The 16,146-nt window shown below is 55.0% G+C and overlaps 1 protein-coding gene across 1 annotated transcript in view; it reads right to left on the reverse strand.

The window, feature by feature from the left end:
- CRY2 (cryptochrome circadian clock 2) overlaps positions 1,032-16,146 on the reverse strand; it is a 35,003-nt gene continuing 19,888 nt past the window's right edge. The window contains exons 6-12 of the mRNA XM_018059193.1: positions 15,348-15,488; positions 13,765-14,076; positions 13,411-13,562; positions 13,092-13,294; positions 12,712-12,804; positions 11,467-11,608; positions 1,032-3,128 (exon numbers count right to left, since the gene is read on the reverse strand). Of these exons, the coding sequence (XP_017914682.1) occupies positions 11,469-11,608; positions 12,712-12,804; positions 13,092-13,294; positions 13,411-13,562; positions 13,765-14,076; positions 15,348-15,488 (1,041 nt within the window). The 3' untranslated portion in view covers positions 1,032-3,128; positions 11,467-11,468. The remainder of the gene's footprint in view (positions 3,129-11,466; positions 11,609-12,711; positions 12,805-13,091; positions 13,295-13,410; positions 13,563-13,764; positions 14,077-15,347; positions 15,489-16,146) is intronic.

Consider the following 16,146-nt stretch of genomic DNA (forward strand, 5'->3'; position numbering starts at 1 on the left):
CAAGCCCTGAGCTCCAGTTCTGAGGTTAATACCTAGAGCTGAAGGCCTTTGCTACTTCTCTTCTCCGTGTTCCTGGGCCCAGAGGGGACACATAATCTTTCCTGTCTTGGTTCAGGCTCCTTTCACTAGGACCAAAAGGTAACCGCTTGCTGCTATGGTGCTGACTTTTCCTCCCAGGAAAGCAGTTTTGCCACAGTGGCTAATTTTTCCTTAGTGTCTGTGATTCTCTACTAGGGAGCACCCTTGGGTCAGGAATGTGTGTGCGTGTAGGGCAACTCCACCTTCCAGAATCTTTGGCTCAAGAGCAAAGGTATATTAGCTCCCAAGAGCAAAGCAGAGCCATATTAGAGGGAAGGCAGGAGAAAGCGGAAGAGGGGAGGCCAGGCCCAAGTCTCGGCCATCAGGAGCTTCAAAGCAGAGCTGAGAACCAGACAAGTCCCAGGGTCAGGTTCTTCCTTTTCCCCTTTCTCACTGTGCAAGGCAGCTTGTGATATCGTTGGCCTGGCCTGAACCCCTTCTCATAGGAACTTGGGATGTGGGTTAATAAAGCTCTCATGTTCAGCGGTCCAAAACTGGAAACCCTCACACAGTAGAGAAAGGGCCACTCTGGCCAGATGGTACCAAAGTCAGCATCCAGACTCTGGGCTTGGTTCTCCTCTGCACCAAGCAGCTGCAGCTTACCTGCCCCAGTTAAGAATGGATTGAGGGCCAGGGGAGGGCCCTGCCATCGACTGATCCTCAGATTGGGGGTGTTGAAGTGGGCTGAGAGGCTGGGCCACTGCAGGAACCTCATCCCAGGCCTGGCATGCTCCACACCATTCTGGCTGACTGACCTCCAACTCTGACCAAGCTCTGGTGTCAAGACCACTAATTGCTCTAGCTGCTCAACTAGGGACCTCCCTGGTCCTCCATCTCCCACCCACTCTTCCCTGCTACCTCCAAGGTGGGTGAGAGGCTCCTGGTTCACTCAGATTAAGCCCTACTGCCGCCCAGTACCCAGACCTCCCACAAAATTGACATTACAACTTTGCTCAGATAGGATCAGACATTTATGGGACACATGGATATTCACAAACTGTGGGAGAAACACATCTTCCTAGCAATACAAAATCTCTGTATAAAGTGCATTTGGCCTGCGACCATCCCTCCCAACACTGGCCCTTGGGTCAGGATTTGGGGTAGTGCTCTGCAGGAGCCCCCAGGGACACCTGGGCCAGGAGAGGGGAGACACGAAGCCATCACAAAGCTCCAGGCCACTGGATAGCCCTCTCCTCATTTCCAGTCCACTGGGAAAGGGCCAGCATGCCAGGGATGGTAGGAAGTAGGGGGCGGTGGTCCTGCCAACATGTACCTTAGGGAAGAGACCCATCATCAAAAAGGCAGGCAAAGGGAATCATCCCATCATCTGAGGTGCTGTCAGACAAACACCGACTCTGGCCCTAAGCCCTCTGGCCATCCCAGTTTCATCGGTCAGTCCTTCCAGGCTTGCTCTCCTCTCCTTCCGGCGGTGGCCCCTGATGCTCTTTTCCTCCTGGCTGAGGCTAAGACAGCAGTGAAGCCCCCAACCCAACACTGCAGAAAAAGCTGTTTCCCCCATGCAATACGGGACATTTCTTGTGAGTTGACACAGATACAATGGTTGGACTCCAAAGGCAGCTCTCCAGCTGAGGAAGCCTGAGGACATCTCAGGGAGAAGCCTGTCAGTGTGCTGGACAGACGCGGGAGACAGGGGCCTGACCCAGGGTTCGGGTCCTAGGACAGAGAAGAGTGGAGGGCATGGCTGGGACAAGGTCACAGGGGAGGTAGAGAGGAGAAGGCCCAGGGCCAGCTTAATGTGACACGTGAGGACGAAAGTCCCACGAGGGGTTGGTCTCTCAGCCACACACACACACCTGCACACACTCCTGTGTGTGCACACGCTGTGGCTCAAGTCTGGGCTGTGGGTGGGAGGAAGACGCGCTCTAGCTGGCCACACAGTCCTCCTTTCCGCAGGGTCCTCCTCAGCACAGACCTCCAGCAGCGGGAGGGTTGAGGTGGGAGCACCAGCCGCCCCTGGATGGCAAGCCCTTGGCTTCTCTGGGTCAAACGCCCCACCTGCTGCTTCCAGAAGGGTTGGTGCGCCGGGTGGGACCTCAGCTGGGGCCCTTCCCAACCGTCCCTGGCCGTGCACCTGCCTGGGCCCTTGATGTCCAGCTACCGGGAGGGCTGATGTGGCAGCTCGGTGCTGACCAGCCCCGGGCAGATGGCAATGGCTTCCCTGGCTGCCGTCAGCTGACCTCGGGGGCAGGACTGAGGTGCCATGGAGCGTGGCCAGGGGAGCCAGGGGGCCCTCCACCTCCAGGGACCTGGCCTCCTCCTGCTGGAGGCTCTGGGTCTCCAGTCTGCTCTGATGGTGAGGGAGTGGTGAGAGCAAGGGTTAACTCCTAGCCTCAGGTGTTCAGCCCCGAAGAGAGGCTCCTCTCTCCTACTGTCAGACTGCACACCCAGCACTCAGGTCAGGCCCCTGGTGTACTTCTGCATGGAGCGGAAAGGCTGCAGATCTCTCCACAGCTCAGCCCCAGCTCCCTAGGAAGACTTTGGGGAGTCCACTGGCAGGGAATTTTCAAAGAAGCAGCCAGGCCAGGTGACTGTCTGAACAGCAACTGTCCTCTCCAGCCTGCCCAGCCCCCGGGGTCATAAAGCAGGAACTCAGGAGAATCCCACACTCTGCACAAGAGCCAGAAATGCTTCCCTCTGCTCCTCAGTCTGACGTGGTGGGAGGAGGGGGAAGGGGAGCAGGTGTCAGAATCCCACCTAAGGTCTGACCACCCTTCTAGGCATATGAGGCAGCGGGCCCCCAGGGATAGGTATGGGGTGACCGCCACCGCCGTGACCTCTAGTCCAGGGTCCGGAGGCTGAGGTGAAGCTGCTACCCATCCTTCTCTGGCCCAGACAGCTTTCAGAGACACATGAGTGTACAGACGCATACACACGCAAACAGGCAGCCCTCCTTCCTCCGCACGCGCGCACACACACACACGCTCGCTCCGTCTCTGCAGGTGATCAGCAGCTCTGCAGGTTGCACTTCGCTGCCACAGCGGCGGCGGCTCGGGCACCCAGGCTTTGCTCACGGAGCCACGGCACTGCAGCTGCAAGAGAGACAGGGGCGAAAAGGAGCGTTCAGGAGACTCCCCGTTGCCCGGGACACAGCTCCTCTGGCTCCTTCTCTGGGGAACCAGGGAGAGCCCAGAGCGAAGTGCATGGGCCGCGGCACCTGGGGACAAGGTGGCTGCTGGGATGCCAGCAGGTGCCTGGACCCTGGCCCTCTCCCTCTGAGGTGCTGACATGGACCAGCTCTCGCCAGTGGACTCTCTGGGCCTCCTCCCCCCGAGGCCTGAGGATGGCAGAGGAGGGGGTCACTACCTGAGGCCTTGGTTGACACTTACTCAGATACGACAAGGGCAGTTTCTGTATCAAGGCACAAGGGCTGCTGCCAGAGATGGGAGAATCAGGGAAAAAAAAAAAAAGGCTGGAAGAAGCCAGCCAGGACCAGTAACTCTGAGGATGAAGGCAATGACTGAGTTTGGAATCAGCGGCTGAGCGAACTTCCACATAGAGATAAAAGAAAGCTGGCGCTGTGCTAGAAGACTGGGGGGGCGGGGGAGAGGAGACACAAGGATGGGTCATCTTAAAGATTCATAACATCCTGGATCTAGGGCAGAGGGCAGAGACGGCCTCATGCTGGATAACAGGACAGGGCAAGCCCATCACAATGCTGGGCTGCCTGTTTCAAGAGGTCCAGGGTGCCTGAGAGTGCAGAGACACGCGGGCCTCCGTTCAAAGACTGTACCTCTTAAACGATGATCAAGTGGATGACAAGACGGCCTACTGAGCCTACAACAGGTCAGGCACTATACACATGTGTTAGATTCATATACAGATTTGTATACTGAAGCCCTGATCCCCTCAGAATGGGACTGTCTTTGGAAAGAGGGTCTTTAAAGAAGTGATTAAGTTGAAATTAGGCGCTTATCGTGGGCCCTGATCCCAGATGACTGGTGTCCTTCTATGAAAAGATCAGGGCGCAGACACACACAGAGGCCAGAGCCTGTGAAGACAAGGCGGACGACAGCGGTCCTCAGGCCAAGCGGAGAGGCCTCAGGAGAGGCCAGCTGCCACCAGCTTGACCTCAGACTTCCAGCCCCAGAGCTGTGAGCGGATGCATTTCTGTCATTAGAGTCACCCGGTCTGTGGCACCTTGCGCGAATCCAAGTGAACTAATGCAGCTTGTGACCCATTAACTCTGAAGACACAGCCTCCATTTTCACAGATGAGAAAACTGAAGCCAGAGGGCTACGTAAGCTGCCCAAGACGACAGCATTCAGGAGGGACAGAGCCAAGCCAGGAAACCTAGGTCTGTCTGCTTCCACAATCTACGTTTTTGCCACTAAGTAATCTCTACATTATAGGATCTCCCATTTAAGACTTTCAGAGGATATAACAAGAAATTCAACATGGTGGCATGAAGATTAACATTCAAACATCATCAATGGAAGTTTAGATATTAACAGAAAAGGAAAAAATGCTCTCAAGAGTTGAAGACATTGGAGTCAGGGGTTCAAAATCAGTCTTCTGACACATGCAGCCCTTTCCAGACAAATGTTAAATCCAAAGAAGATTTTAACTGGACGATGATAATTTCTCTGGAAGCTGGGAAAAATGAAAAACAAATGTACAAGTGGATACCTGTATGGGCCAATACTGAGTACCTCTTTAAAATATTTTCAACAATTTTCTCTTGAAGCTTGTACTACAATGACCTAGCCATATTTTTTCACTACAAGTAAATTATTTGTTACTAAAGTGTATATATGTTTATTGAAACATGCTAATTGACTCTTCTGAAACTGATAACTTCAGGACTGGAAAGTAAACAGGTGCTCCTACCCACTACCTCCATTTCTGGTGTTTTCTCCACCTTCAGGGACGAGGGACGATTAAGGGTGCTTGAGGATTCCTTAGAACATGGGCTCTTACTCTGGGGTTCCTGATCCTTAAGGGGTCCAAGGATAGGCCTTAAGGGGCAGTCCACAGAGACCATGACGTTCTGTGTACATTTCGCTGTGTGTGGGAATAGGTGTAATTTTCCGGGGAGAGGCTTCATCCTTCATCAGACTCTTCAAAGCATGAGTAACCCAAAGAGGAGTTAAGAACTGATGCCTCAGCTTAGAAGATGAGGAGATGAGGTGTAGTTGGGCAGATATAATACTAAAAATTCATTGAGACCTATGCTCACCTGGACATGGTTTAGCCATGGGGCAGACCCATGAAGGGAGGTGGCAATGACCTGGCCTCAGATGAGCCCCAGTGACCCACGACCCTCTGGGATGGCTTCAAAAGCCCACACAGAAAACCAAGGTTTGGAAGAACCAGCTCATCCTTGCCTACAAAGCTAGTCAAAGGGCGGGTCAATTGCTTACTCAAGCTGCTCGGTCAGCAGATAATTAGATGGTCTCTGTGCTCTTACTCTCAAGCTAGGGCATAAGTCTGCAGAAAAAGGCGCTCGGGGAAATCAAACGAGGCCGTACAGGAAAACGACAGCATCACTAAAACAAAGAGAAGTGCAGCTAGGGGAGAGGCGCCAGGGGAGAAATCAACTCAAACACGCACTAAAGACAAAGTCGGTCTCACAACAGTTCCACTCTCTCAACCCGTCAGAAGTGGTGGAACACAGACTAAGTTAATGACCTTCCCTCAGCGTGCCAATGTCAGTCAGGACGGCCCCTGTGTCCCTGGGCCCTCACACCGCTTCCCCCCCCTGGACGCTCATCTGCAAGACCGCCGCACCCCGGCTCCCAGCCCGGGAGGGGCGTGTGCGGCCACTGTGCACACCTGAGCCTCGTCAGCAGAGGAGGCCGCTACAGCTCAGGGTCTGGAAGAAACGTGGCTTGGAGCTGGACCAGGCCTCAGGGGCCATCCTCCCCACCACAGGGGCTGAGGTGCAGGGCCCGAGCCTGAGAGGGGCAGAAGGCTGGCTCCCAGCCCCCACATCAGGAGCGGGGAAGGGCAGAGGCGCGGCTAGGCCTGGACGGGTTTACAGCTGGTCTCTCGGCTCAGCCTCTTGCTCCCCTTTAGCTACTCGCCTGCCCTTCCTGCTGGACCACAGCAAAGGGGAGGAGTGTCTGTCAGTCAACAGCTACTGAGTAAGTGCCAGGGAAAGCACGAAGGGATGTCAAGTCCCAACAAATTCTTGTTTCAGGAACTGAGTCAGAGAGGCAAGAGAAACCTGTGTGAAGGCTCCCAGGACGGGTTTCTGACCACCACACAGCCTCCGCTTCCCCGGGCAGCGTTTCACAGACTGCCCAGTGCCCCTCACACACGGTCTCACGTAAGGATGGAAACACATGCAACAGACGTCAGGACAATGGAGCGATTCCAGAAGTCAGGCTCCCCTCGGTGGGAAGTGAGATTGTTAGCCGCTCAGTCGTGTCTGAGTCTTTGCGACCTGGCGGACCGTAGCCTGCCAGGCTCCTCTACCCGTGGGACTCTCCAGGCAGGAACACTGGAGTGGGGAGCTGTGCCCTCCTCAGGGGAGCCCCACGGCTAACCAAGCCTGCGTGAACTTCGGGCGGAGGAGGGGGAGAGGTGGTCCTTGCCGTGAACCTTCCGTGTTCAACAGGCTTCTCTCAACAGATTGGTATGCACCAGCAGCAGGGCGAATGGATCCTGCGCACTGCTGAAGCAGCTGGACCAGTACAAAACCCGCACACAATCGGAGGCTGATGGAATCCCGAGCGGTCAGCAGCTTTGGGGATTACGCAGTAGCGGCTGAAATGAAAGCTATTTGAGGCTGGCTTTTCAGTTTTGTGAACATCGTACAGTAACCAAGTGCAGAACAGATACTGATGTGGGTCTGAGGTAAGCGTGGAACCAACTGATATCAGGATATGTTTTCCCACAAGATCAGTTTAAATCATTGTCTGGCTCAGGCCTGAGGCATCAGAAACAAACAGAATAACAAACTAGAGAGGCTGGAGCTAAACGCGGCCTGAAGGGTCCGTGATGGAGCCTTGCGGCTGGTAGATTGTGCTTATTCACGCCTGACAGCTATAGCATCTCGGAAAGGTTATGAATCCGGTCCTGAGTGACTAAGCTCCACTGACAGAGAGGAGAAAGGGGCGAAGGCAGTGAAGACTATCGGCTCAGGCCCCGGGGCCACTGCTGTGTGGCCCGTCCAGCCCAGGCTGCCGGCTCTGACCGCGGGAATCACAGAGGCAAAGACTCCCTGAGAAGCACGTGCAAGGCGGCGGCGTGATTTCGTCTGTGGTGCATTTTACTCAGAGGCTTTTCACACGTGGTTTCTCCTTCTCTTTCCCCAATGCGTGTGCTTGGTGGGTAGGGCAGGTGACGAGATGCTGTTATCACTGGTTCACTGGTGATGACGCTCAGCACACGGTGAAGCACAAGCGCCACTGAGAAATTCTTTTCTTCCAGGGTCTCCAAAGAACACGTGTATCTGTCCTGTCCTCCGACCTCTGGGCCCCACTTCCAGTCGACTGGCCACGATGAAGGGCTGACCCTTGAGAATCAGTCCTCCCGATCCCGACAGGCTGATGGACACCCCTGGACTACACGCAAGGAGAGGCGCTGGCCTCTGCACCCTTGCAGTGGCCTCTTGGGATCACCGCCATGGCCTCTCGACTGGCTCTCTCCCCACACCGCTTCCTCTCGCATCCCAGCCCAACGCCTGGTTAATCTTTAAAAAATGCCAGTTTGATCATCCACTCTGTTTCAAAATGCGCCTTTGTTCCCAGAGTACACACCAACGACTCTGTATGCCTGACATTTAAGGCCCTCCACGGCTGGACCCAAGTGTAACCTTATGTTCTTAAAAAAATAGTAATAACAATATCCGTAATAATAACAGCTATCATTTTCTTCAGGAACTTCTAAGGCTAAGCGGGGCTTCCCAGGTGGCACTAGTGGTAAAGACCCTGTCTTCCAGTGCAGGCGATGTAAGACACGGAGGTTGGATGAGTGGGGACGATCCCCCGGAGGAGGAAATGGCAACCCACTCCGGTATTCTTGCCTGGAGAATTCCAAGGACACAGGAGTCTGGTGGGCTACAGTCCATAAGGTCGCAAAGAGTCAGACACGACTGAAGCGACTTAGCACGCAAGGCTAAGTACCCTGTGTATCACACAGACAGTGTTAGTTACTGACAGCACCCACACTCTGCAGCAATAGAACCTGGATTTCGTCTGGCGGCTCGTGGACGTGGCTCAGACAATAGATCAGGAATGGTCTACGTCAGTGATTCTCAGAGTGTGGTCCCAGAACAGCAGCATCACCAACCGCTGGGAACGTGTTAGAAATGCAAATTCTCAGGCCCCAGCCCAGGCCCCAGCGCAGGCTTGTTGGGGGCGGGGCCCAGCCATCTGCGGCTTAACAAATCCTCCAGGGGCTTCTGTTGCTCACTCAGGTTGGAGATCAACGGTCTAAATAATCCGGATCCTATATTCCAGCTTGGGGGTGGCTTTATGACGCAGTTCTGGCTCGTGATGCCAATGTGAAAAGCTGGGGAAGAAGAGGTGTCCTGGTAAAGGTTTTATTTTCTTGATGAAAAGGAAGAGAGGCACCCCCCTGATGACCTGGCACAGTATAAAACTGCAAAAAACTTCACTGTGCCCCAAACCCAAACTTTACTTTCTTTTACTCAACTTTATTTTTCCTTCATACCACTTAGGGCTTCTTGACACAAGATGTATCTATCTGTTTACTGTCTGTCTCCTCTCACAGAGATGCACCCAAGGGCGGGCAGAACTCTGTCAGTCATGTTCACAACCATATCCAGTGCCTACAACGGTGTCTGGCAAAGTGTGATCACTTGTTATATGTTTATTGAATGAATAAGTACAGCTGTCTCCGCGATTCCTTCTCTTTTTTGCTTTGAGCAAGGAATTGATGGCTGAAGCTGTGGCAGCCACCTTAAGGCCAAGAAATGAGAATCTCAGAAAAATTGGCTCTGACATTGTTGAGCCATCAGACTCAAACCAGCAACACTGTGCTCTGGGCCTTTTGTTCCTTCAGTTCAGTTCAGTTCAGTTCACTCAGTCGTGTCCGACTCTTTGCGACCCCGTGAATTGCAGCACGCCAGGCCTCCTTGTCCATCACCATCTCCCAGAGTTCACTCAGACTTGCGTCCATCGAGTCAGTGATGGCATCCAGACATCTCATCCTCTGTCGTCCCCTTCTCCTTCTGCCCCCAATCCCTCCCAGCATCAGAGTCTTTTCCAATGAGTCAACTCTTCCCATGAGGTGGCCAAAGTCCTGGAGTTTGAGCTTTAGCATCATTCCTTCCAAAGAAATCCCAGGGCTGATCTCCTTCAGAATGGACTGGTTGGATCTCCTTGCAGTCCAAGGGACTCTCAAGAGTCTTCTCCAACACCACAGTTCAAAAGCATCAATTCTTCGGAGCTCAGCCTTCTTCACAGTCCAACTCTCACATCCATACATGACCACAGGAAAAACCACAGCCTTGACTAGATGGACCTTAGTCGGCAAAGTAATGTCTCTGCTTTTGAATATGTTATCTAGGTTGGTCATAACTTTTCTTCCAAGGAGTAAGCATCTTTTAATTTCATGGCTGCAGTCACCATCTGCAGTGATTTTGGAGCCCCCAAAAATAAAGTCTGACACTGTTTCTACTGTTTCCCCATCTATTTCCCATGAAGTGATGGGACTGGATGCCATGATCTTCATTTTCTGAATGTTGAGCTTTAAGCCAACTTTTTCACTCTCCACTTTCACTTTCATCAAGAGGCTTTTTAGTTCCTCTTCACTCTCTGCCATAAGGGTGGTGTCATCTGCATATCTGAGGTGATTGATATTTTGTTCCTTAAGAAAACTAAATCCCTCTTTTGTTTTCACCATAGTAGCCATGTTTTTTATCCTAGCAGCCCCATTTATTACTAACACATATATTTAATCATTTAATCTTTGTAACAAGAACCTAATTTTTGACGAGGAAACCAAGTCTCAGAGAGCTTAAGTAATTTGCCCAAGATCATGTAATCATGAGGCCCCCCTTGCTGCCTACATTCAATTCACCGTCCAGGTCCGCTAAGGTAGACTTCTGTGCTGTACTCCTGGATCGCTCTAGCTCACCACATCTGTCTAATGCTAAGCTGGTAGAGTCTGAATCATCTGTCCAGGAATTATAGATCATTTGTCTTATTTCTCTAAGCAGACTATTACATCCTTATGGATGGGCATCGTATCATGTTTTATATGTCTTAAGCTCCCTTTCCTCACATATTTGCTGGCAACAGTTTCAGGCTCAAGTGGATGCCATTACCTTCCTGAGCAATCATAACCCAGATGATTAACCTCTCTGTTCTTTGATCTTCTCACTTGAAAGTCAGAGTATCAGCTTGGCAAGTTCCAGATTTGTAAGACAGAATGAACTTTGCTTAGTATCACAGACTTAAGAGAGAACTAAGAGGTAATATCGAAGGTTGCCAGTACTCTCAGGGCGAGATAACACAAATCTGTCCACCTGTGACGTCTGTGACAAAGTGCCTAGTCGGGTAAAGGGCATCAAACATCTGCTGCGTCACTGACACGTGAGTCTAGACCAGATGGCCCTGCCTGGCCTTGAAGTGCAAGAGCTTAGAAAAAAACGAACTGGCTTCACGGAGAAAATTCCCCTCCCATCTAATCTTGCGGACATGGCACATAAGGAACAGCCCAAGATGATGACCCAGAGTGGATAGTAATTTATGTCTTCCCCAGAAAGGCATAAAAGGCCCTTCTTACTCTGGGGAAGGAAGAGCCAGGTTTTTGTTTTTGAAGACATTCGGGGGCTTCTAAGGAAGATGAGCACTGACAGGGAAGTGCAGAGCTGAAGCCAGGAGAAAGACGTGAATGGAGGTGTGGCTCTAAGAGGCACAGATAACTGATGGGAGCCTGGGTCTTCCGGTTGGTGGTGGGGCTGGGCTGAGTGAGCCTCCAAGCACCCCAAGCCAACATTCTGGAAGTGTGTGCTGCCCTCTGCTGGCCAGCCTCAAGCGCACAGCCCGTCGGGGCAACTGGCAGAGGGGCCTGGAGCACCCCCAGCCCTGCCCTGGGACGACTTCCCCCTCAGCTTCACACCCAGGTCTCTGCTTTCTTTTTTTGGATATGGCTCACTTTCATAGGTAGAAAGAGTCTTTTTTTTTCCTTTCCCATAGCTAGCAAAGAAGGAACAAGGCTTTACCTGTAAATTCTCTTTTTAGTATTAGAAAGTGTAAAAGTCAGAATAGAAGAATTTGAGCTGAAATCCTAAAAAAGTCATGCAGTCCTCACCAGGCTTTAATCCCATTTGCCGGGTTTTAAGCTTCACCTGGCAGGGCAGTAGTTTCCCAAACTCACCCCCAGCCCTCCCCGCCTCACCCCACGAGACTCTCCCCCCACCTCACCCCCGCCTCCCTGCCCGGCCTCACTCACTCTCAGACGCCCCTGCTCGGCAGTTCTGAGGGGAGGGACTCCGCCACCCTGGCCCGTTTGCTGAGCTCTCCACCAGGCGGCTCCTCCGCTGCTTCCAGCTTGCGCTTGGGAGATGCTGGGCCCCCGGGCAGTGGTCTTGGGCCTGTAGGGAAGCAGGTCAGTGTCACACGGACACATGTGTTCAGCCCACATGACCCTCAGCTGCGCAGAGGTTGCTCTTTAGGGGGCAGGGAGACTGTTCCTCAGACCAGCCCCTCTCCTTTCAGCAGTGACCGCCTGGAAAGATCCGAGGAGAGCATGACCAGGCCTGCAGGCATGTGTGCCAGCTCTGGGGGCCCAAGTGCCAAGGGCTCCAGGCCGGAGATGGATGGGCCTGGCGGCTCTCCTTGCTTGGGGACTGAGGCCTTCCCTCGGCAATCGGCCTCCCGAAGCTGGGATGAGCACACTCTCCCCTGTGGAGCCCACCTGGCTGGGCAAAGTAGAAAAAGCTCTGTAGTTCTCTACAGTCTGAACTTGCCAGTCTTTGTCCCAGAGCTGAAGGGCAGAGGTTAAGAAGGGGGCAAGTCTGCCTACCCCTCACTCCTGCCACCTCCTGCCTGGATGACTCGTCGCCCCTGAGCACCTGCCATCCTCGGGGGCTCCTGCCCACGCTGTGCTCTCCACATACACACAGCAGGCAGAGTGAGCTCTTTAAAACATAAAGAGGTCACGCCTCTGCCCTGCTGACCCCGTCAGCGCCCTCTCCCTGCACACATGAGGGAACGCTAACCCTCCTGTGGACACGGAGTCTACACAGTGCTGCTCTGGCTATCCATCCTTGTCTTGCTCCAGCTCATCGCTCAGGACACGCCAGCCCCACTGGCCTCCCTCCTCTCGTTCCTGGGACGGGCAGCTCGCTTCCTTCTCTGAGCCTTTTCTTGCTGCTCCCTTTGCCTGGGATGCTCTTCCCCCTCTTCTAGGAAGGCTGGCTCTGCTCACTACGTGGGGCCCTGGTGCTCCACCTGAAGTCACCCCCCTCCCCAGCGCTCTCTTAGCAGGTCATTTGGCTTGACTTTCCTGCAAAGCACTTGGTATCGGACATGATCCTGCACGGTTCCTTTACCATCTGTGTCCCCGGGGGGAGTTCAAGCTCCACCGGGCCATAAGTGTTCTGGTCTCCGTCCTCAGCCCCCTGTGACTGAAGCGGAGGTAGCTCTGCAGTGCCCTTGGGATAGGCACAGGCCCCCGGAGGCCAGCTGTACTCACCCGCACTGCTTGAGCTCCCTGCCTGGCTCGAGCTGGGCTCTGCCACTGGGGTGCTGAGGTCTTCCACACAGGAAGGGACAGATGCCAGCAGACCTGGGAAAGAGGCAGGGGAGTAATCGGAATGCAAACGCACAGGACTGCAGGGGCAGGTGAGGATAAGACGGGGGGCGTCCTAGGTTCTGTCTCTCCCCACTGGCTGCAACTAATTCAGCCCAGCATGAGCGGCCTGTGCCCAGGAAGTCAAGTCAACAGCCTGGAAGGCAGCGCTCGGCGGTGTTCCTCTGCAAACATCTGGGAATCCCCATTCCCACCCCAGGAGCCCGGAGGTGCTGCCCCTGTCTGGGGATGAGGGGATGTGGGGGCGGGGGACGGCTCCTTACAGAGTCCCCGGTAGCGGGAGAGCTGCTGGTAAACTTGCTTCATCCGCTCGATGTTGAGCCGGCTGGCCTCGGCGTGGTTGACGATGGGCCGGGGGTAGTCCACGCCAATGATGCACTTGGCTGCCTTCTGAATGGACTCTGGGGCGTTCCAGGGCTCATAGATGTACCGAGAGGGGAACCCTTTCAGTTTGGGCAGGTATCGCCTGAAATGCACCCACCGGACGACCTGTCAGCACGCCGGGAGCCTCCTCCAAAGGCCAAGTGTTTCTCACCTGAGGAGGAGGCTGCAGTGGTCAGAGAGCCTGCTCTGCATCCTCACCTGATGTAGTCCCCACTGGGGTCCGTGCGGCGGCCAAAGCCCACCGGGCAGTAGCAGTGGAAGAACTGCTGGAAGAAAGCACTGCAGGACAGCCACATCCAGCTGCCGGCGTTCACGCTGAAGTCCGCGTCCAGGAGCAGCTCATCGAACACCTAGACGCAGGCAGGAGAAACCAGGAGCCTCCAGGGGGGCCTCGACCATGGTTCTCCCCCAGTCACCACATGCCCCCCAGGGAAGGGTGTCAAAGCCTTCTGCTGCGGGCAAGCCAAGAAGGATCTGGAGGGAATTTCCTGGACCCAGGGGCCCCAGCCCATCCCCCAGCCCCCACGGGGGTGGCCCGCTGAGAGCACTCACCCGGACCCCGCTCTCCCAGCTGACCCAGAGGTCCCCGCGCGTGAGGAAGCAGGCCACAGCATGCCGGGCCAGGTGGTGGATCCAGCCCTCCTGCCTCAGCTGGGCCATGATGGCGTCGATCCAGGGGAAGCCTGTCTTGCCCTCGGCCCACTTGGCCAGGGCCTCGGGGTTGCGATCCCAGGGGATCTGGATGCAGATGGGGTTCCCCTCCATGCGGTCGAACCTGGGGTTGTTGGTGGCCGCCGTGTAAAAGAACTCTCGCCACAGGAGTTGCCCAAACAGGGAGAGTGGGGGCGTGCTGTTCCGCTTCACCTGGGGGCGGGGACAGCACACGGGTACACACGCGGGCCTTGCCCCTGGAACCTGCCCCTCGGCCTCCCCACGGAGGACCGGAGCTGCCACCTCCACCCTCGATGCGGGGAGGGGCCATGCCCAGGAGAAACGGCAGAAGGTGCCACCAGAACCCCGCGCCCTGGCTGTGCCCACTGCTGCTCTGAGCACCAAGAACGGCTGAGGGACAGCAGGCGGCGGCAGGGACGGTGCTGTGGGACTCGGGGCTGGGAACTGAGCTCCCCAGGCTGGTCACGACCCTTGTCCTCAGGGGCCCCTGTGTAACTCTCCTTTCTAAAATGTCAAAGGGGGTCTTCTCAACAGCACACACACAAAAACGCTCAGTCTAGATTTTGGTTAAATACGTGATACCCGAAGCCTGGATCTGGGGCCATGAGGGAACTAAGACATCAGCCCTCCAAGCGAATGATGCGTGTGCTCATCACATCCGAGCTCTTTTCAGCCCACGGACCGTAGCCCCAGCCTCCTCTGTCCCTGGGACTCTCCAGGCAAGCACACTGGAGTGGGCGGCTATGCTCTCCTCCAGGGGATCTTCCCAATCCAGGCATCGAACTTGTGTCTCCTGCCCTGGCAGGCGGATTCTTTACCACTGTGCCACCTGGGAAGCCCCAAGGGAATAATACTTTTCCTAAAATCACAAGATTACCCACTGAGTGGCAAAGCTACTCCAGGCCACAAAATCGGGATACTGGCAACGTAAGGACACATGAAACAACGCAGATGCGAGGACGATCTGATGAATCTCAGGAGCTGGAGGTGTGGCCCTCTCTCTTTGTGGGGGCAGGTACATTACCACAAGGTGCTCTGCCCATTGCCCCATCTGGCCCTGCATTCGGCCCTCTGGTTACTTCCTCATCACTGATGGGCAAGCGCCACGAGACAGTCTGGACACCACCCCGTAGCGGGCCACTGCACTCCTCACCTCAGGACTGGCTCCAGCCTCACCCGTCCTGCCTCCCGCCCTGAGGGCTCAGCCCTCACCATCCTGCTGCTGGCAGCTCTGCCACCCCGGGCTCTTGCCCTGTCCGGCTCCACTTGAGAAGCTGGATGTGGTTTCGAGTGGAGATTGGGGTGGTGCTTGGCTCCGCCACCTCTTGGATGTAGCCTGCTCCTCACTGTCTCTGGACGGTGCCCACACTTTAGCCAGAGGGAAGGCCTCCCTGCATGCTGACTGGCCGGCCCGGAAGACCCTGGTCCCCTCGGCTGCGCGCGGGTGGGCTGACGGCCCTCACCTTCCTGTACAGGTCCCACAGGCGGTAGTAGAAGAGACGGCAGGAGAGGCACCCAAAGCGCAGGTAGGGGCTGAGGCCCGTGGGGCTGGCCAGCAGGGAGCTGGCGTTCATCCGGGGCCTCTCGTAGCTGGCAACCCAGGCCTGCAGCAGAGAGAGAGGACGGAGGAAGGACAGGCTGGGACGCTGCTTAGGAGCGAGCCTGAGGCAGCCGGTGGGTAAGGAACCTGCTGAAGGTCGCAGACCAGAAAGCCAAGGAGCCAGGACCAGAGTCCTGCACACGTCCCACCCCTTCAGGCTGGCGCGATTTCTGATGGAACCACCACCAGCCAAACAATGGGGCCCAAGTTCTCACCCTGACTCTGTTTAACTTGTGCTATGACTGTAGTAAGTTATTTAGTCCCTTAGCGACTTTTCTATTAAATGAGAAGAAAGTTTCCTACCTGCTGGAGATTAAATAAAATGACAGATTTGGAAGTTTCTGAAAGCACTGAACAGGCCATGACTCTACAGGAGAAAGGAACAGGGGCTTCCATGTTACAGAAGAGGGCAGCTCTTGTTCAGCTCCCGGTCACAGGGGCCCTGAGGCTGCTGCTGCACAGATTCGCCCAGATTCACTTCTGCCCACCGCCCCACAGCACTGAGAAGCCCACTGCTGCGGACCCAGAGTCATGAACTGCGGGGGTCGCTTGTCTTGTTTTTCTCATCAGTTGCTGCCAGCAGGGTACTTAACCTCCACAACTCAGGGACCCCTGCTCTCTCATTTGCGATTAACAATCCCGCGAGGCACCATTTGTCGCCT

The sequence above is a fragment of the Capra hircus genome, chromosome 15 (genome assembly GCF_001704415.2).
Source record: "Capra hircus breed San Clemente chromosome 15, ASM170441v1, whole genome shotgun sequence".
Taxonomy (NCBI): Eukaryota; Metazoa; Chordata; class Mammalia; order Artiodactyla; family Bovidae; genus Capra; species Capra hircus.